At 47.9% G+C, this 20,575-nt stretch overlaps 1 protein-coding gene across 1 annotated transcript in view; it reads left to right on the top strand.

Moving 5' to 3' along the window:
• The window catches only part of KIF26B (kinesin family member 26B), a 444,962-nt gene extending 431,016 nt beyond the window's left edge, over window positions 1–13,946 (top strand). The window contains exons 13-15 of the mRNA XM_032389461.1: window positions 3,477–3,679; window positions 4,195–4,345; window positions 13,775–13,946. Of these exons, the coding sequence (XP_032245352.1) occupies window positions 3,477–3,679; window positions 4,195–4,345; window positions 13,775–13,923 (503 nt within the window). The 3' untranslated portion in view covers window positions 13,924–13,946. The remainder of the gene's footprint in view (window positions 1–3,476; window positions 3,680–4,194; window positions 4,346–13,774) is intronic.
• Window positions 13,947–20,575: the final 6,629 nt, after the last annotated feature.

Raw genomic sequence — 20,575 nt, 5'->3', positions numbered from 1 at the left:
CACACAGTGCACCAGCACGATACACACACACAGTGCACCAGCACGATACACACGCACACAGTGCACTAGCACGATACACACACAGTGCACCAGCACGATCCATATACACACACACACAGTGCACCAGCATGATACACACACACACACACACAGTGCACCAGCATGATCCATATACGCACACACGCACACACACAGTGCACCAGCATGATACACATACCCACAGCACAGCAGCACGATACACACACAAGACACAGTGCATTAGCACAATGCACACACACACAGAGCACACTAACGTGGTACACCAAAGCACCCTGGTGTCCAAAATGCATGCTCTCAGAGAACGTCTTCCATCTCCAGGAATCTCCTATCAAAAGGCAAGTAAAGAGTCCAAAGACTCTAATGAGGTGATAAAGGCCACTGACTTCTGAGTTGGAGTTTAGGGTTACAGGAGACAGGAACTTATGATGGGTGAGGAGGAGGACCCAGGTCAGAGCTGGTGGCCCTGTAGCCATCGGGCAGGTGAAGGCAAACAGCGCGAAGAGAGGCCTGGACGGAGAAACAGAAGGAACGAGGACAATGTGAGCTACTGAGGAATCCCCTGATTCAGCTCCACTCTTTAGGGGCTTCCACAGAAATTTCCCCTCCTTCTTCTTGAGTGAAGGACACATTTTTTAATGAGGCCATCTGACGCAGAGCCCTGTGTGCAGTCTGTGCCTTGGCCAACGTGAGGGGGGCATGGGGTCCTGCCCCCCAGCCTGGCCTTCGCCATCCGTGGCCCTTCCATGGGGCCCTCAGAAACCATGGCCCTACAGAACAGTGGTGCTATGGGCTTATCAGGAAGTAAAAAATGGGGTGAGTCCTCGAAGTGGGGTCTCCCCTTTCCTGCAGCTGCTCCGGCAACTGCCCCACAGGCTTTCTGTCTCGACCATGGGGTTTCTCCTAACACAGGTGAGCACAAGCTCTGGAATGTTCCAACCAGAACATAATGCACATCATAAACTGTTTGTCTGCCTCAAAGAAGTCAACCTTGTAATTCTAGATGCTGTGGTGTAGCTCTCCCCACCTGGGGTACGGAGCTCTATAAAACAGCTGAGCTGATAGCGGCCGGCAGGCTCCGCACCTGCCCGTGCCTGGTGCTGTCTCCTTCCATAAAGTCTGTCCTCGGAGGCTCTCTTGTTGGGTGAGGCTATCGGAGGACACGGTGTAGGATTGAAGCACCAGGCTAGGGGCCAGAGATGGGTTTAACACAGAGTGCCAGGAGAATCGGATGTCTGCGAGCAGGTGCCAGGAATCCAGGGCCCCATGATGGACGTGGCAGTGGAGATAAGCTCCTTTCAGGTTAGGTGACCTTGTCTCTCTTATTTATGGTGATTATTAAGAGAAACGCTGGCTGTCAGACATGATCAGCATAAATCAAAAGCAACTTCTTTAAGAAGCCATAAAACTCCTCAAAGGAAATTCCTAGCTAGATGGCTGGATTGTACAATTCCTGGAGATGTTTGCAGAGGAGACGGGCAGTTATCAGAGATTGCTTTTGAATTTGGAAAATTGTAATGATTTGGTTGAAAAACGAATAAAAATAGATCACAAGGTGGATAACCTTGACCTCTGAGTGCTTTGGAGTGTGTAGCATGAGAAACAACCAAATGTCATTAAGGTCACCTTATGGGTCCCATTCCTGGAGACCCATGTTGGTGGAAAGTGCATGGAAAGTGCCAGAGTGTGGTGTAGTGAGAAGACTGACCTGGAGAGCAGGAGACTTGGGCTCTTGGGCTGTGGCCTTCAGGGAATAACTACCCTCTCTGGGCTCACATAAAAGTAAAATGAAGGGGTTGGTAGAGCACCAACACGGTCTCTCTGATGTTCACATCATAGGAAACAATGCAGATAACATAACGAATGTTGGTGGTCATATGACTTCCTTTCCATAAGACGATCCACAGTCCATGGGATTTCTTTTATTAAATCTTGATCCGTCCCCCTCTTCTGTGCTCTTAGAGCTCGCTGACACATAAGGTTCGAGCGTGGTGGGGAGGGACGGGCAGCATCGAAGACGAGGCCACTGTAAGAGGTTTGTCATCTAATTGGAGACAAAGCAGGAGAAGCATGGAGCAGAACGGTGACCGAGGCAAACTGCCGAATCCCGAGTGGGGTCGTGAGGCATAAGTGTGGGAAGCGTTCAGACGCAGGGCAGGCCAGCGCAACAGCAGTCCGCTGGGAAGCACCGCGATCGAGCCTCATAGGAGGTTAGAGCAGAGGGGATGGAGGCCCTTGTGGGCCGAGCACTGAGGGGAGCACAAGCCCGGGCAGCAGGAGCGTGGACTGCGGGCAGCAGGGTGAGATTAACCCACCAAGGGGGTGTTCTTGTCGGATGTAACGACCGTAGAAGATGTAAGCCCAGGCCGACTTACACCTCCCCTGCGGGGCAGCTAGAGTACGGATTGTCATTGGCGGTGGGGTGTCCGCCTCGGTTCTTGGCCGGGAGTGTGATAACTCCTCGCGGGGGCTGGGAGCGCCCTGCTTTGCTCTGCCCGCCTTCTGCTGTTCACTCGGTCACCAGATAGGTTCTTGTTTTGTCCCTGCCTCTCCATGGAGCTGTGACCCCAAATCTGCTCGAGAAAAACGAAGTCCCTAAAAAAGATCTGTGTAGGTGATCGTGTCAAAGTCTCGAGGGTGCCCGGAGTCTAGGCCCCTCCTGTGTCCTTTTTGTGTTGTTGCTGATCTTCACCTCCTGAAGCAGGCGTCATATTTCATCAAGGACAGAGGGGATAGGAAGAGGGGGACGACAGACCCCCAGCCTTTAAGGACGCTGTCTAGCAGCTGCCCACAGCACTTCTGCCGATGCCCCATCAGTGGGAGCTTGAGGTGCAGGTCCCAGGGGCATGGTCCCCATCCTGGTGGCTGTGCACCCTACTCCTGTTCTGTCCCCTTCATGGAGGAAGCAGAGCGTATTGGGGACAGCTAGCCCTCTGTCACAGGGTGTCAAGCGTGTTGAATAGGGTCTGGCACATAATCAGTGCTTCTCACAGTGTTGGCTGTCACTATAAGCAAAAAAGCAATGTTTTTTAGAACTATTCCTATAATACCAAATACTAGGACCCTTTTTCCCAGAACACAAGCATCTCTTGAATTCCATGGTAACATACATTCATGCTGAGGGTGGGACCAGTATGGCCGACGGGTCTAGACCGTGTGTTTTGGGGTGCGTGTGTGTGTGTGCGTGCACACATGTGGTTCATGGGTGGAGATTGGAGGTGGCTCTAAGGGAAGGCAGGGAGTTGGTGAGCTTTTGGAGGTGAAGCCAGATTCAGGGAGTAACTGTTGAGGTGCATGGCAGGGCGTTGGCATGTTTCACAGTCAGCCCTGCCACAGACCCTGGGGTGCCTATCAGGGTCCCAGCACGCGCATCAGAAAATATGTTCATTTAAAAGACTGAAATCCAAAAAGATAAACTTTGGGCTTCGTTCCCTCCTCAGGTTCTCAGAGACGGAGGCTCATCCCGGCGCTGTCCCTTGATACCCCCTCCCCTATAAGAAAGCCTGTCAGCAGCACCGGGGTCCGCTGGGTGGACGGCCCCTTGCGCAGCACCCAGAGGGGCCTCGGGGAACCTTTTGAGATCAAAGTCTATGAAATAGATGACGTAGAGCGGCTACAGCGGCGACGTGCGGGCAGCAGCAAGGTGAGCCATCTCGTCCCCACACGGTGGTGGCAGCCCCCCCACCCCAGCCCACAGGCAGGTGCTGGAGCAGGGCCCTGAGTAGCACGCTCAGACCTGCGGAGACTTCCCCGCGGGGTCCTGGGGTGGGTGGGAGTCGGTGGCTCTGCCCCAGCCACAGGGTATTTGCACCGACAAGGAGAGCTCCGTGTTTCTCTGCCCGGGTGTCTAGAAGGCTCAACCGCTGGGGGAGCTGCCGGTCCTGGGGGCTTGTCTGGCTCCAGCCTGGAACCCCAGCCGCCTCCTCAATGTAAGGCATGCCCGTGATAGTCCTACCCTGCGGCTGGCTGAGCGGACTCGGGCAAAGGCACAAACATGGCTGGGAGAACCCAGTCCCTCCCAACTTCCCGGCGAGGGGCCAGCTCCCTCATCGCTGACTGCGCACGGAGCATTCCCATCTCCAAGAGGTGGCCTGCATCCGAGCTGGGGGGCCTCTTCTCCCTCTCTCCACACACCCCCAGTCCTTCTCTGCCTTCTAGGAGGTCACGTGCTTCAACGCGAAACTGAAAATTCTGGAGCATCGCCAGCAGAGAATCGCCGAGGTCCGGGCCAAGTACGAGTGGCTGATGAAGGAGCTGGAGATCACCAAACAGTATCTGATGCTGGACCCCAACAAGTGGCTCAGCGAATGTAAGGCCCCGGGTTCCTTCCTATCACTGGGGCTGCCGGGTTCGCCAGCTCAACGGGCCTGCACACAGCCCAGAGGGAGGCGTACACAGACTGTGTGGGTGTCTGGGGGCCCACAACCTCGCTCTCCTCAGGGAAGATGGGGGGATGGGCAGCAAAGGTGTAGCCAGTATTGCTCTTGCAAGAATTTCTCTCATGTGTCTCAGTCCCAAGCACCTGAAAATGAGATTCCCCTCCCCCCACATTTGGCAGAAGATCCCCCAGACTTGAAGCTGAGTTACAAGCCTGCTCCTAGGCCACAAAATCACATTGCATGTCTAGCCCGAACGACATAAGACTTTCTAGAGCTACTAATAGGGTAGAGTGTGAGCCTCACAAAGAACCCAGAAAGCAAGAAAAACATTTTTGAGAGGGAAAGAATAGCATTCACCGTGTTATTTCTGTTCAATAGAAAGCCCAGGATGACAGTAACCATCTCATAACAATTCAGAACAATTTTGCTGTCTCTCTGACAGATTCAATTGTCTCGTATTTATTTGCTCCTAACCATTCTATTTACCACAAAATAAAGCTCAAATCAGGTCCCAACTATTTCATTGATAGGGGACTCAACATTGGAAGACTTAGTCTGTGGAATAAAATGCATGACTGCCATTAAAATTCCTTTCCCTCCCTTGTCCGACACTCACCAGCCCCCCAGCCTCCCTGTGCCTTGCTCCCTTCACCCCTATCCCCTGCACGCCAATCACGTGGGATGACCACCGTCATGCAGACCGGCCTGGATGCTGGCTTTCCCACATACTAGCTGTGGGACCTCGGCGAAGACAACTAACCTCTGTGAGCCTTGATTTTCTTAACGTAATGGAGCCCACTTCATAGGGTGTTGTGAGGCATGAGCACTGCTGGGCCCATGATGAAGGCGTGGTATCTGGTAGTAAGATGATTATTATCCCAGAGTTGAACCAAAGAGAAGACTGCTCCCTCGTGCCTGCTTCCGTAGCGCACCGACTGAGGTCCTATGTGAGAGGTCTGGACAGAGACATGCTCTCAGGGTGTTGTCATCCCAGGCACCGGCCGGGGAGAGGACATGAACGAGAACAGTAGCTGAAGTCTGGCTGTGGCACAAATACAGGGCCCAGTGCTTCCTTCTCTCCCACTCGCGGCTTCTCATCTCCTCCGTCCATGAATTCCAGGCAGTTCAGGTCCCGGGCTGCCCCTGCAGGCAGCCCCCCTTCATTTGTACTGTTTGCATTAGAGCTTTCTGTTTTGAGAGCTGTTTATGCCTCAGGCAGGCTCGAGAACGGTCTTCATCTCACAAAGTCACATTTTTTCCCGGGATGGGAGCAAACGTACACATCGGCACACATGTGTAGATGCTTCCAGGAAGCAGTCACTCCCTTCATGCCTTTGTACGTGTCAAAAATCAGTAATCATTTGATGCTGAGGAAGGGAATGAACAGGAGGCCACATGAAAGGAGAAACATAGATCGTTCCTTTAAGATGAAATGAAACCAAGAATGAGAAAAAAAACAAAACAAAACCCCAATAAGGCAGCACGCTATTTGCCGGGTGTGGGTGATAAATCGAATACTGGCATAGAAACCTATGTGCCGGCATCCATTTTTATTTTTCTTTCTTAATTCTGATGCCACCTTTGAGGTGGTCTAGTGGCAGCCTGAGGAGGTTATGTCCTGGTGGGTTCTTTTTTCAGTTTTCAAAAATTTTATTGCTTTCTTTATTGAAGTCTAGTTGACACACACGGTTACACTAGTTTTAGGTGTACAACATACAGATACTATACGTTACACTGTGCTCACCCCAAGTGTGGTTACCATCTGTCACCATACAAGGCCATGACAGAACCATCGACTTTATTCCCTACGCTGTGCATTCCATCCCCATGACTTATTCATTCCATACCTGGAAGCCTGTACCTGACCATCCCTCCACCCCCCTCCTCCCCTCTGGCAACCACCAGTTTGTCTCTGTATTTATGGGTCTGTTTCTGTTTTTTGGTTTGTTCTTTTTTGTATCTTTTAAATTCCACATATAAGTGAAATCAAATGGTATGTTTTTCCCTTAGCATAATGCCCTCAGGGTCCATCTGTGTTGTTGCAGATGGAAAGATCTTAATCTTTTTTATGGCTGAGTAATATTCCAGTGTGTGTGTGTGTGTGTGTGTGTGTGTGTGTGTGTGCGCACGCGCACGCGCACGCACATGCGAGTGTGGGTACTATGTATATAATAGCCATTCTGACAAGTTTGAGGGGACACCTCATTGTGGCTTTGATTTGCATTTCCCTTATGTTGAGCATCTTTTCATGTGTCTGTTGGCCATCTGCATGTCTTCCTTGGAAAAAATGTCTGATCAGGTCCTCTACCTATTTTTTGATTGGATTATTTGTGGGTTTTGATCTTGAGTTGTATAAGTTCTTTATATACTTTGGATATTAACCCCTTATGAAATATATTTGCAAATATTTTCTACCACTCAGCAGGTTGCCTTTTTGTTTTGTCGATGGCTTCCTTCACTGTGCAAAAGCTTTTTATTTGGTGTAGTCCCAATAGTTTATTTTTGCTTTTGTTTCTCTTGCCTCAGGAGACATACCTAGAAAAATGTTGCTAAGGCCAACGTCCAAGAGATTACTGCCTGTTTTCTTTTAGGGGTTTTGTGGTTTCAGGTCTCACATTTAGATCTTTAATCCATTTTGAGTTTATTTTTGTGTATGGTATAAGAAAATGGTCCAGTTTCATTCTTTGCATATGGCTATCCAGTTTTCCCAATGTTATTTATTTATTATTCAGTTAGCCAACATATAGTACATCATTAGTTTTTGATGTAGTGTTCAACGATTCATTAGTTGAGTGTATTATCCTTTCATCACAACATGTGACCTCCTTAATACCCATCACCTGGTTACCCCATCCCCCCATCCCCCTCCCTTCTATAACCCTCAGTTTGTTTTCCAGAGTCCAGAGTCTCTCATGGTTAAAGAAGATGTGGTTCATATATACAATGGAATATTACCTGATGCCATTTATTAAAAACACACTATCTTTTCGCCATTGTACATTTTTACCTCCCTTGTCATAGATTAATTGACCATATAAGCATGGGTTTATTCTTTTGGCTCCCTATCTGTTCCATTGGTCTTTCTATTTTTGTGCCAGTATCATGCTGTTTTGATTACCGTAGCTTTGTAGTGTACCTTAAAACCTGGGATTGTGATACCTACAAATTTGTTCTTCTTTCTCAAGATTGCTTTTTGGGGTCCTTTGTGGTTCCATACCGATTTTCGCACAGTTTGTTCTAGTTCTGTGAAATTACTGTTGGTATTTTGATAGGGATTACATTGAATCTGTAGCTTGCTTTGGGTAGTATGGACATTTTAACAATATTAATCCTTCTAATCCATGAGCATGGTATATCTTTCCATTTGTTTATGCTGTCTTCAATTTCTTTCATCAATTATTTTATAGTTTTTAGAGTATAGATATTCCACCTCCTTGGTTAAGTTTTTTCCTAGGTATTTTATTCTTTTTGGTGCAATTGTAAATTTTTTTTTTTATTTCTCTTTCTGCTAGTTCATTATTCTTGTATAGAACTGCAACTGATTACTGTATATTAATCTCATATCCTGCAACTTTCCTGAGTTCATTTATTACTCTTAATAGTTTCTTGGTAGAGTCTTCAGGGTTTTCTATATAAAGTATCATAGTATCTGCAAATAGTGACAGTCTTACTCCTTCCTTACCAATTTGGGTGCCTTTTATTTCTTTTTATTGTCTGATTTTTGTGGCTAAGACTTCCAGTACTATGTTGGATAAAAATGAGTGGGCATCCTTATCTTATTCTTGATCTGAGAAGAAAAGCTCTGTTTTTCACCATTGAGGATGATGTTGGCTGTGGGTTTGTCCTATGTGGCCTTTATTATGTTGAGGTATGTCCCTCTAAAACCATGAACAGATGTTGTTCTTTGTTAAATGCTTTTTCTGCATCTATTGAGATGATCCCATAGATAAAAACTTCAATTTGTTAATGTGGTGTATCACGTTGATTGATTTGTGGATATTGAACCATTTTTGCACCCGTGGAATAAATTCCACTTCATCATGGTGAATGATTCTCCTAATGTATTGCTGGATGCGGTTTGCTAATATTTTGTTGAAGACTTTAGTATGTATATTCGTCAGAAATATTGGCCTGTAGTTTTCTTTTTTTTTTTATAGTGCCTTTATCTGACTATGGTATCAGGGTAATGCTGGCCTCATAGAATGGATTTGGAAGCTTCCTCTTCTACTTTTTTGAAGCAGTTTGAGGAGAGTAGGTATTAACTCTTCTTTAAATGTTTGGTAGAATTCACCTGTGAATCCATCTAGTCCTGGACTTTTGTTTGTTGGGAGTTTTTTATTATTGATTCAATTTTATTACTAGTAATTCAGATTCTGTGTGTCCTGATTCAGTTTTGGAAAATGGTATATTTCTAGGAATTTACCCATTTCTTCTAGGCAGTTCAATTTGTTGGCATATTTTTCATTACAGTCTCTTATAATCCTTTGTATGTCTGTGATATTGGTTGTTACTTTTCCTTTTTCATTTCTAATTTTCTTTATCTGAGTGCTTTTTTCTTGAGGAGTCAGCTGAAAGTTTATCAATTTTGTTTTTCTTTTCAAAGAACCAGCTTTTGGTTTCATCTATCTTTTCTATTTTTTTGGTCTCTATTTCATTTATTTCTGCTCTGATCTTTATTATTTCCTTTCTTCTACTAGCTTTGAGCTTTCTTCTTTTCTAGTTCATCTGTGTATAAGATTAGATTGTTGCAGATTTTTCTCGTTTCTTGAGGTAGGCCTGTATTACTATAAACTTCCCACTTAGAACTACTTTCACTGTATCCCATTTGGACCATTGTGTTTTCATTTTCATTTGTCTCCATGTATCTTTTTTTCATTTCCTCCTTGATTTCTTCATTGACACACTGGTTGTTTAGCCTCTACAGGATTGTGGTTTTTAGTTTTTTTCCTGTAATTGATTTCTACTTTCATACCACTGTGGTTGGAAAAAATATTTGATATGATTTCAGTCTTCATAAATTTATTGAGACTTGTTTTGTGTCTGGACATGTGATCCATCCTGGAGAATTCCCATGTGCACATGAAAATAATGTGTATTCTTCCATTTGGGGATGGATTGTTCTCTTTGTTAAGTCCATGTGGTCTCATATGTCCTTCAAAGCCATTGTTTCCTTATTGATTTTCTGCTGGGATGATCTATCCATTGATGTGAGTGAGGTATTAAAGTCCCCTAGTATTATTGTATGACTGTCGATTTCTCCCTTTATGTCTATTAATATTTGCTTTATGTATTTAGGTGCTCTAGTGTTGGGTGCATAGATATTTACAATTGTTATATCCTCTTGTTGGATTGATTTCTTTATCATTATGTAATGCCCTTATTTGTCTCTTGTTACTGTTCTTGCTTCAAAGTCTCTCTTGTCTGATAGAAGTACTGCCACCCTGGCTTTTTTTTTTTTTTGGCTTCTATTTGTATGGTATATCTTTTTCCATCCCTTCACTTTCAGTCTCTATGTGTCTTTAGGTCTGAAGTGAGTTTCTTGTAAGTAGCATATCGATGGGTCTTGGTTTTTTAACCATTTTATCACCCTATTTTGATTGGAGCATTTAGGCCATTTACACTAAAAGTAATTATCAATAGGTATGTCCTTATTGCTATTTTGTTAATTGTTCTCTGGTTGTTTTTGTAGTTCTTCTTTCGTCCTTTTTTTCTTCTCTTGCTTTTTTTGTGATTGATGACTTCCTTTAGTGTTATGCTTGGTTTGGTTTCCTTTATTTTTGTGTGTCGCAGGTTTTTGGTTTGTGGTTCTACAAACCTAAGTATATAGCAGTCTATATTAAGTTGAAGGTCACTTAAGTTTGAACACACTCTAAAAGAACTTCATTTTTACTCCTCCTCCACATTTTATATATATGTTGTCATATTTTACATCTTTTTGTGAGTCCCTTTAATATTTAGATATAATAGGTTTTATTTTCTTTTAACCTTCTTACGAGCTTTCTTAAATGATTGATTTACTACCTTTACTCTATGTTTGCTTTACTCATGAACTTTTTCCTTTCATAATTTTCTTCTAATTATGGCCTTTTCTTTTCTACTTAGAGAAGTCTCTTTAAACATTTCCTGTGAGGCTCACTTAGTGGCAATGAACTCTTTTAACTTTTGTTTGGGCAATTCTTTATCTCCCCTTCAGTTTTTTTTTTTTTTTTAAGATTTTATTTATTTATTTGACAGAGACACAGCAAGAGGGGGAACACAGGCAGGGGTAGTGGGAGAGGGAGCAGGGAGCCCGATGCAGGGCTCGATCCCAGGACTCTGGGATCATGACCTGAGCCGAAGGCAGACACTTAACGACTGAGCCACCCAGGTACCCCTCTCCCCTTCAGTTCTGAATGATAATCTTGCCAAGTAGAGTGTTCTTGTAGTAGGTTTCTTTTTTCCTTTTCAGAACTTTGACTATGTCATGCCACTCCTTTCTGGCCTGCCAAGTTTTTGCTGAAAAATCAGCTGATGGTCTTATGAGGTTTCTCTTCTATGTACCTAGTTGCTTCTCTCTTGCTTTGCCTTAAAAATTCTCTTTATATTTAATCTTTGACATTTTAATTATTATATGTCTTGATGTGGACCTTCTTGGTTCACCTCATTTGAAACTCTCTGTGCTTTCTTCCCCAGGCTAGGGATGTTTTCAGCTATTATTTCTTCAAATAAGTTTTCTGCCTGTTTCTCTTTCTCTTCTCCTTCTGGGACCCCTGATAATGTGAATATTAGTATGTTTGATGCTGTCCCATAGATCCTTAACTTATCATTGTTTTTTGTTGTTGTTGTTATTTTTATTCTTGTCATTCAGCTGAATGCTTTCCATCACCCTGTCTTCCAGATCACTTATTCCTTTTTCTGCCTCCTCTAATCTGCTGTTGATTCCCTCTTATATACTTTTCATTTCAGTTATCATATTCTTCAACTCTGATTGGTTCTTTATATTTTTTATCTCTTTGTTGAAGTTCTCATTGAGCTCATCCACTCATGCACTCATTGAGCATCTGTCTGACCAGTGCCTTGAACTCTTCATCAGGTAGACTGCTTATCTCCATTTCCTTTAGTTCTTCTTCAGAGGTTTTGTCTTGGCCTCTTGTTTGGAGCATATTCTTCTGTCTCTTCATTTTGTCTGTGTTTCTGTTTCTTCTTATAAACTTGAAGGAATGGTCTTGTGTAGGGACGTCCCCTGTGTTGGCCGTGTGTACCTGGCATCTTTGGCTGCTGGCTGGCTGGAGTTGTAGCTGGTATGCGCTGGAGGATGGGGCAATCTGTGCTGGGGCTGCCCTTGTGGGATGACCAGAGCTAAGGTGGTGCAGGCCAGAGGGTCCCAGGGCTCTCCACACAGAGGGTGTGCTGGTGGGACAGCTGAAGTGGGTGTAAGGCAGGGGATCCCAGGTTCTGGGCAAGGATCACCCTGGCTGGAAACTGGAGCTGAAGCAGGTGTGGGTTGGGGGGTCCCAGGGTACTCTGCACTGGGGGTGCCCTGGCAGGTTGTCTGCAGCTGTAGCGGAACAGGCTTGGAGTATTGCAGGCCCCTGTGTCACCTTGGCAAGATGGCCGGAGCTCTAGTGAGCGCTGTGCAGAGCTGTCAGGTGTGTGCTGTGCTGGAACTGGCTTGGTGGGACTGTTGGGGCTGCTGTGGGCTGGGGCAGTGGCGGGCCAGCTAGGGTGTCTCGACCCTGCCTCTGTCTGTGCTATCAAGGGGCAGGGGGGACATAAAACATGACACTAGTCATCGCCTGTGCCCTGGAGAGAGTTCTAGGGCTGGTTCTTCTGCATTCTAGTTGCTTTTTTAAACTGTGGCTTTTGTTTTCTGGATCCCAGCAGCTGACGGCATCCCGGGCAGACAGACTCCTCCTCCTCATCCCCCTCCCCCTCCCCCCCTCCTCCTCCCCTCTGTTCTTCTTTAGGAGGATTTGCTCCACCTGTGTTTGCAAGGAGGGAGGAGGGGAGTTCAGGGTCCTCCTTCGTCGCCATCTTGGATCCTCCCTCTGTATTTTAAACATTATCCTGATACCCAGGAGCCCTCAGTCTCATTCCTAGCTCTCCTCCTCATTGTCTGTGATCCCAAGCAAGTCGCCTCGCTCCTCGGGATCTCAGCGCACCTGTAAAAAGAGGCGGCCTCCATTACAACCCTTGTGGTTGTTTTTTTTTTTAAAGATTTTATTTACTTGACAGAGAGAGACACAGTGAGAGAGGGAACACAAGCAGAGGGAGTGGGAGAGGGAGAAGCAGGCTTCCCGCTGAGCAGGGAGCCCAATGCGGGGCTCGATCCCAGGACCCTGGGATCATGACCTGAGCCGAAGGCAGATGCTTAACGACTGAGCCACCCAGGCGCCCCAACCCTTGTGTTTCATCGGAGTCTGTGTTCCAGTTCCCGAGCCATGTTCCCATTTACCCTCTCATTTTTATTTTACTCTTCATGGCAACTTGAGTCTGGTAAGGGAGGCAGAGTAGCAGTTGTGCCTATCATTTCACTTTTAAGGAACCTGTGCCGGCGGCGGTGAGGCATGGCCGAGCTGGGGGTCCTAGGCCAGCGTCCTCTTCTGGGGCCATCTCCTTTCCCCTCCCCATCTGCTGTCCCTGCTGGAGCCCCTGCCGCTGCCCTGCAGTCACCACTGGACAAAGCGGGGGCCTGGGGACAGGAGGGGATGGCCCCACATCACTGCTCCTTAGGGACAGAAGGAAGCAGACTGTTTGCTGTGCTGGCCTGACCGTAAGGGACGGCCTCTGGGTCCTGAATCTCTGCTTGTATTCTGAGTGCAAGGAATCTTAATTATAGATTTTAGCATCATCATTTCCTGAACCACCAGTGCATATGTGAAAGCAGGAAGCGCCCAGAGACAGGGTCAGGTTTTTCAACCTGCTCAGAGAGGCTGCCGCCTATGGCTGTGGGAAGGAATAAAGAGAGAACAAACAGAAGTAGACAAAGGTATAAATGTCACTCAGGTGAGGCCCCCCCAAAAAAGGAGGGGATACTCTGCACCTCAGCTTGGAGATTTATTTTATAGCTAATCAAGAAGAACGGCCCTGGTAGAGTCTCACATCCTATGCTGGAGGTGGACGGAGGTGGGGAGAGCCGGAATGTCGCCTTATCCTTCTGTAGAATCTCAACAAAATGGGAAGGGCCTGAAATCATCATAATGACTGCGAAGGGCCCCAGTATCCATGCAGGCAGCAAGCAGAGCCCATTGGCAGCCCGAGGGAGGCAGCGGGTCCCATGCTGCCCCAGGTCTCCCCCCGGAGGGGCTGGGTGGGGTGGTGACCAGGAGGCCACCCTCCTGTGCTGGCCACATCTCCACCAGGCTTCTCCTTCTTTGCAGTTGACTTGGAGCAGGTTTTGGAGCTGGATTCCCTGGAGTACCTGGAGGCCCTGGAGTGCGTGACGGAGCGCTTGGAGAGCCGCGTCAACTTCTGCAAGGCCCACCTCATGATGATCACCTGCTTCGACATCACCTCCCGGCGCCGATGAAGAGCCGGCCCGGCCTGCCAGCCCCTCACTGCCCAGCCCCGCCCCCCCCCCCCCCCCCCCCCCTCAGCAGGCCCTCGGTGCCGGCGGCTCGGAGACAGCGGAAGGAGGACGAAGGTTGGTGCAAGTCTGGAGGGAGTGCTGAGCGGAAGGCAGTTTTCTTTTGTTTTCTGTAGGAAAGGTGCAAACACCACACGTGTGGGAGGAGGAAATGATGGGAAACCCAAGGGACGTGGAAGCCCCATGAGACTGAAAAAGCACTTTGAGGAACTTTCGAGAACTTGTTGATACGTAAGAACTGCTGGCAAGAGCCCCCCTCTTCTCTGGCTTTGCGAGAAGGGGCGAGGGTGCGTGCAGGATTGCTGTCAGAACCGGACACACAACAGATGACCCAGAGCGACTAAGTGCCTTGCAAATCTTTATTATCCAAACAGTTTTGAGACTTTCTTGTGTACAGATGGTGCTACTCCAGATGAAAACAACACCACCACCACAAAAAAGAAAATCAAACGCATTTTTGGAAATGTATTTACAGCTCGTTTTCTCTTGGTGTTTTATCCTATTTCTGACTTGCTGTTTCTAAATAAGTAGTGTTTGTAGCTCTATCCCCTAAGCAGTATTGCATATGAATAAATGTTCACTGTCCTTTACGGTTCTTCTGGTAAGGCCACTCAGAACAGAGAGACTTGATGGGCATGAGCTGGTGTGTTTCCAAAGACAGCAGGGTCAGCGGGTGACACTTCGTGCCACCTCTCTCACTAGGGGCGTGGGCGGCAGGCAGCCTCGCGGGGCAGGTGCGTGCGAGCTTGAGAGAACGGGGGCTGCATCTTTCCGGGAAAAGGAGCCTTTACAACCGGGGCCTTCCGTGTCCTTTGAGAGGCGTGTGTGTTTGATCCAGATACAGCCTCTCCCTCCAAGTCCTGACTCGCGTACTGATTCCTTTATCCCCAAACCCAGGGTTTTCATGGCCCTCAAAACCTTTTTCATAGTCATTTTTATTCCAAAGACTGGATTGAAAGCTTGAACCAACTCAGTAGAGCCATATTTTCTGTTCTCTGGTTCCGTGACATTATCAGAAACAGGAGATCTTTCCCAGTTTAGAGACCCTCTCAGGCTGGTATATGCTCAGAGACTTGCAAGAGTCTTGGTTTAGAACAAGGAAGGCTGTTGGGATCACATGACATCTCTGTGGTCCAGAGTGCTATTCAAATGCAAAACCGCCCCATCCTCCTATGTCCCGAGGCCACCATCTCAAGGAAGGACAAGGCTTGTCCCCCCAGGCTTGGCTGCGGAAGGCAGGTTTCCTGTCGTGACTCACACCCCCCCCCGGAGAGGCAGCGCACAGAGCTTCGTGCATAGGGCTGTCCCAGGAACATAGGACTTTGTCCTCAGATGGAGGGGCTCACCCTGCTTCGACTCCCTTAGGGATTATCATACCCATTTAGCGATGGAACCCCAAGGCACCAAGTGGCCAGGGGATTATGCGATAACAGCCGTGGAGAGGCAGGGGCTGCCTCCTACTCCTGGGGCCAGGAGGTGAGGGTGCTGAGGGTCTTACAGAGTACTATCCGGTTTTGCCCTCCAGCACAGTGTATCATCACGAGCTGATTTCTAGGTTCGACAGTCCCTGCTACCCAACACCTCAGACCCAGCTGCACCCCGAGGAATCAGACCTGAGTGTACGTGTGGACGCATGTGGCCCAGCAGAGCTCAGGCAGCCAGTGAAGTTCAGCCGAACTCTGTGCATAGGAGCTGGGGTCTCGTGAGCCTCACAGTACCCGGTCCTTTACTGGTCAGAACCGGCACAGACGCGCTGATGGCTCACGTGTCTGGAAGTCCACCCCCCAGACTGGAAGCCAGCCCCATGGATGACCAGTCCAGCTCTTTGTGTCCGCACCTGCTCCCAGACGGACACGCAGAGCAGATGCTCACCTCTGAGAGCTGAACGGGCTCCGACATGGTGAAAGGTGCTCCAGAATGGACCATGCTCCCCTTAGCTTAACAAGTTGTCTGTCACCCTGGAAAGCGGGGCCTCCCCCAGCTCCTCAGCCTTCACCCCAGCCTGCAGGCTCTGGGCATGCCTCTGCCCTCCCAGCACCTGTATGAACGGGCTTGTTGAACAGCAACATTATGGAAGCTTCTGGACCCCAAAGGATGCCCATCTTTTGAGTCTGAGTTTGCATCCCTTTTGGTTGCTGCCCTGACATATACCACTTCATGAAAAGCCTTTAATTTGTGAATGGTCAGAGGTGAGTATGCTGGTCTCTGTTGGAAACACGTTCACTTGATGAGTAATCCCCCATGTACTTAGCTTTTCCCTGGCACATCTCCCCTGGCCCCAAGGTCACCACACAGCGCTGCCTGCCTTAAACAGACCAGCCATGGGATCCTGGTGCCTTTCCTGGAGCGACACCAAATCGAGACATCTACAGAAATTTAAAATCTCAATCCAGGGAATCTTTCCTACTCCCTAAGCCTGCTTTTCTCCACTTGTTGCAACTTCGTGAGCAGCAAAAGGGTTGAATGAAACCGAGAGCCTTCTTACCGAGTCAGACTGGCTTCTCCAAGATGCTGTGCCGTGGAACATCTCTCGGGAAGTTGTTGGCCAACTTTGTGTGGAGGTTGTCCATTCTGGCTTTTTCTTTTCTTTTTCTTTCTTTCCTTTAAACCTCAGTGAGCTGCAAACATCTTCATGTACCAAGTATTGCTTAACCATGTGAAGACGTCATGAATTTTGAGCTATGATGGTTCCTGGTTCTTCCTAGAAGTTGACTAAACCAACGATGCTCTTCAGACACAGAGGGAAGCAGGTGTGGCCAACTCTTTCGAGGCAGTCCCAATAACTGAGGAATGCCTCATCCGATGACCAGATGTGACAGAGCTCCACAGTTTGGTTCTGGTGAGAGAGAACCCAAGAAGCAAAGAGGAATGTCAAAGAATCCATTTCCATGTCCTTATCCACAACCAGAAGGACTGGAAACTTTCTATGTGAAATTAACATCTAGAGCCATCAGCTTTCATTCCTGGTCTGAAATCTGCCCAAATAGTTTAGTGTGAGGTGAAGCATTGGCCACACAACAAAACTCAGACCCACAAAAGGGAAATGGCGATATTGCTTCTGGGGAGTAAATCCAGATTACTTTCCATGAGATTGGTTCGTGCTGTGACTGAATGACATTGGGCTTATCCTGGGCTTGCAGTCCCCACCTGAGAACTGCAACCTTGGATCTTATGGTCCTTGAATTCCCCTGTCCATCACGGGGAAGCTGTCACTGACGTTCATCTCTTCCAGATTTGAAATCAGAACACCCCGTGTGTGGTTTGATCTCCAGTCGCTATTCCAAACACTGGGAGCTCATGACAGATGCAGAGGGCAGTCTCTGCGGATGCCAGTGGGGGTCCTCCAAGGGACCTTGAGCTGGGGCGGGGGTGGAAGCTGGGACAAGAAGACAGGCAGCCCAGCCTGGGGAACTTGGCAGGCAAGAATCGGGCCAGTTGTCATAAATTAGCCTTATGCTTCAAGTCTCTGTCCCTGGAAGGTGGCAGTGATCTCACTGTGGCCACAAAAGCCATCTGGGCAGATGGTTCGAAAAGTCTGACATACACACTTACAACTTATGTTCGTTCTTAGACTTCTGTGCATGCTGAGCAAGAAGCCCTTCTCTGGGCTCCAGATTCTAAAGTTATGGCAAATCTGGGTTGATCTGTAACCCTTTCCATAGGTGTCCCTGTGGGAAAGCAGCTGATGGACCTGGTCTTCGTGGGAGAGAGGGCCAGGCTTGCGAGAGCCTGCAGACACTGTGGCCAGCATCCTTGGCCACGGCCAATGTGTAGTTGAGGCTTCCAAAAATTCCAAAAAGGATTTCAGGCTGTGAAAGAAAGAACTAAAGATGTCTATTTCACAACTGAAACCAGAAGAAATCATGAGTTGACTCATTGTTCCTTCCTTCCGGAATATCAGCCCACTCTGAGCATATACTGAAAGAATCCCTTGCTTTTAAAGGCAATTTCTTTTAAACCCTGAAACCATGTCAGTAAGAAACAGGTAGAAAGTCTTGTCACAACTAGTCAATGCTGAAAACGGCCTGGTCCCACTGTCCCCGGGGCCTCGGGTGGTGCAGCCAGGCCTTCTGTGACGGACACGGCTCATCACTGCCCCACAGGAGACCCGGCCCCACAGAGAACAGCCAGTGGAGCCCACTCTGCTCTGTGCCCCATGAAGCCAGGCCACATGCCCAGCACCCCTGACACTGCTGATAAGTGGCCAAAAGGGGGGGGGGGGGGGGGGGAGGTGGTCAGGGCACAGGCCCTACAAATATCATGTTCCTTTGGACTGGAATCTCTTTCTCCTCCTCCTGCAAATATCTGTCAATATTTGTGGGTAAGAACTCATAAATTGTGTCACTTAGCAATTTCCCTAAAACACACACACATATTTTATAATTACAAACTGTTCATTTCCAGATAAAAACCTAACTCCAATCCAGGAGAAGCTCTTGTAACTCAAGCCCAGCTTCTCATAGAAGTTTTCTGTCCATTCTTAAAAGATGGTTTACCCATCCCTAAACGAATACACTCTGCTTCTGGGTGGCCCTCCGCAGAACTGGACACTGATGTCCTAACACCGGGCACGGAGCAGGTGCTCGAGGCGGCAGACAGCCTTCAGCACGCCCAGTGAACACACTCTGAACGCCCCGTGTCCGTGAACATCGGGGTGGGCACCGAGCTCGGGGCACGTGCACACCCGCTCCATTCCCCACCCCGCTAACCAATAGCCCACAGTCCTGTTACATTGTAGGAAGAAGTAAAATTGATTTGTAAGCTCAGGATATTGTCGTGTAGCCTCGCCTATGTTTTGTGATTTATTTCTACATCACAGTTGGAAGTGCGGTCCAAGGGCAATGCACTGAAGTGTACGTGGGGTGCATCTGTGGCTGTTTTTGCCCCTCCCTGTCGTGAGCTCCGTTAATGGAGGCAGGGTCCCGGGGGCGGAAAGATAAATCAATCAGGAGACCAGGGATGAGGATCCAGTCCTCAAAGTATCAAGCTACATTCAACATCTAAGCCATTTCCATAGCGAGTAGCTGAGAGGGAAAGGTCCCTTCATTTTGAATTTGATGATCATGGGCTTGGAAACCAGCCTTCACAGGCCTGGATGGGATTTCTGAGAAATTTCTGCAAAAAGTACAGATCGTATTAGGTCCCCACAGTCCCCTGAGACCCCCACACGCCCCTCAGGCGCTACTGAAGGGGGTTTGGAGAAGCAACTAGAGGTCCTGACCTTGGGTATGTGTCGTACCTGTTTGTTCTGGAGAAACCAAAGCACTTTAGTGAGGTTTACAACCCGTAATACTTATGGCATCTTGTCCCCTCCCTGGATGCCTGAGGGGCAGGGAGGGGCTGGGGTCAGTAGTCTCATTTGAGAGGCAGCTCTACCTAGGAGAAAAAGCCTGGAGCCAGGAGTCAGGAAGCCAGCGCCCATCCTAGTTCCCTCCCTTGCTATGCAACCTTGGGCTCCCCAGTGGGAGATCCAGGCTCAGAAAAGCTGCCCTTCTGGGATGGCGTAGAGAGAAAATGGTATCCGTGATGGGAAGTGCTTTGAAGAAATTACAGCTCTGTGTAGGAGCTGGGGATCATCATTTCTTGATGAAGAAGCTCAAGTCAATAGTCAGTGATTGAGGCCCAAGTCCACAGAGTCGCTTTAGGGCGGACCGTGACCTGAGTCCAGAATCTTGGGCTCGCCCCATGAGCTGCCGCTTGCACCCAGCGCAGGAACACGTGGCCACACGTCACGCCCTGTACCGGCACGTGTGTGCGTGTGTACAGGTGTGTAGCCGGAAAGAGCAGAGGACAGAAAGCCGGAGTGTCAGAAGTCCTGTGGCCTTGGGGACATTACTGAACTTCGCCGGAACTCCCACGTTCTAATCTGTAAAATGATGACATTGTGCTAAATGAGCGTTGCGGTTCCTGCAGCTCTAGAAATGTACGTATGTATATATAAATATGCTTATCTGTAGAAATGGGCCAACTTGGAAGTTGGAGACAAGGCCTGCCGAGTCATTCGTGTCACAAACAGCCAATTCACAAACCAGTTCACAGAATCATGTTTTAAGATTCAATGGTAGTAGTTAAGGTCATGGTTTTAAATTCACTGTTTAACTGGATAAAAGATCGGTGCCATTTTAAAAATTAAGCTCTCAGCTTACAAGTGTTGGCTGTTACCACTTTTTAATAAAGTTCGTGTGTTAAAGGCTGAAATCCCAACCATTCTGTACTTGGGCAGGTCCCAACAGCCTCTTGGGCCAACAGGCTGGGTTTTGTGTCTGGGCCCTCACATCGCTATATACAAGCTAGCTGTTGGCTTGGTCATGATAACTATGAGCAGGCTACCTGGAGAACAGTCTGGAAGAGAAAGTTCTAGTTCTCAAAAACTGATGACGTGAATCCATTAAGTTGTGTGCCATTTCCAGTGAGAAGACATTGTTTGCTGGCTACGATCTCGGACTTTTTGTGGCATATGAGGTGTAAAATGTTGTCAAAAAAGAATCTGGTGTTTAAAAAGAATCAAACTATGGTGGCATTAAATGTTCACTTCTATTCTACTCCGAGTCCTGGATGCCTATCTAATGTATCCTTTTGTTCAGAGGGGGACACA

This window comes from Phoca vitulina, unplaced genomic scaffold (genome assembly GCF_004348235.1).
Source record: "Phoca vitulina isolate PV1807 unplaced genomic scaffold, GSC_HSeal_1.0 scaffold54, whole genome shotgun sequence".
Classification (NCBI taxonomy): Eukaryota; Metazoa; Chordata; class Mammalia; order Carnivora; family Phocidae; genus Phoca; species Phoca vitulina.
The sequence above is the reverse complement of the archived record's forward strand: the minus strand, read 5'-3'. Positions and strand labels throughout refer to the sequence as shown.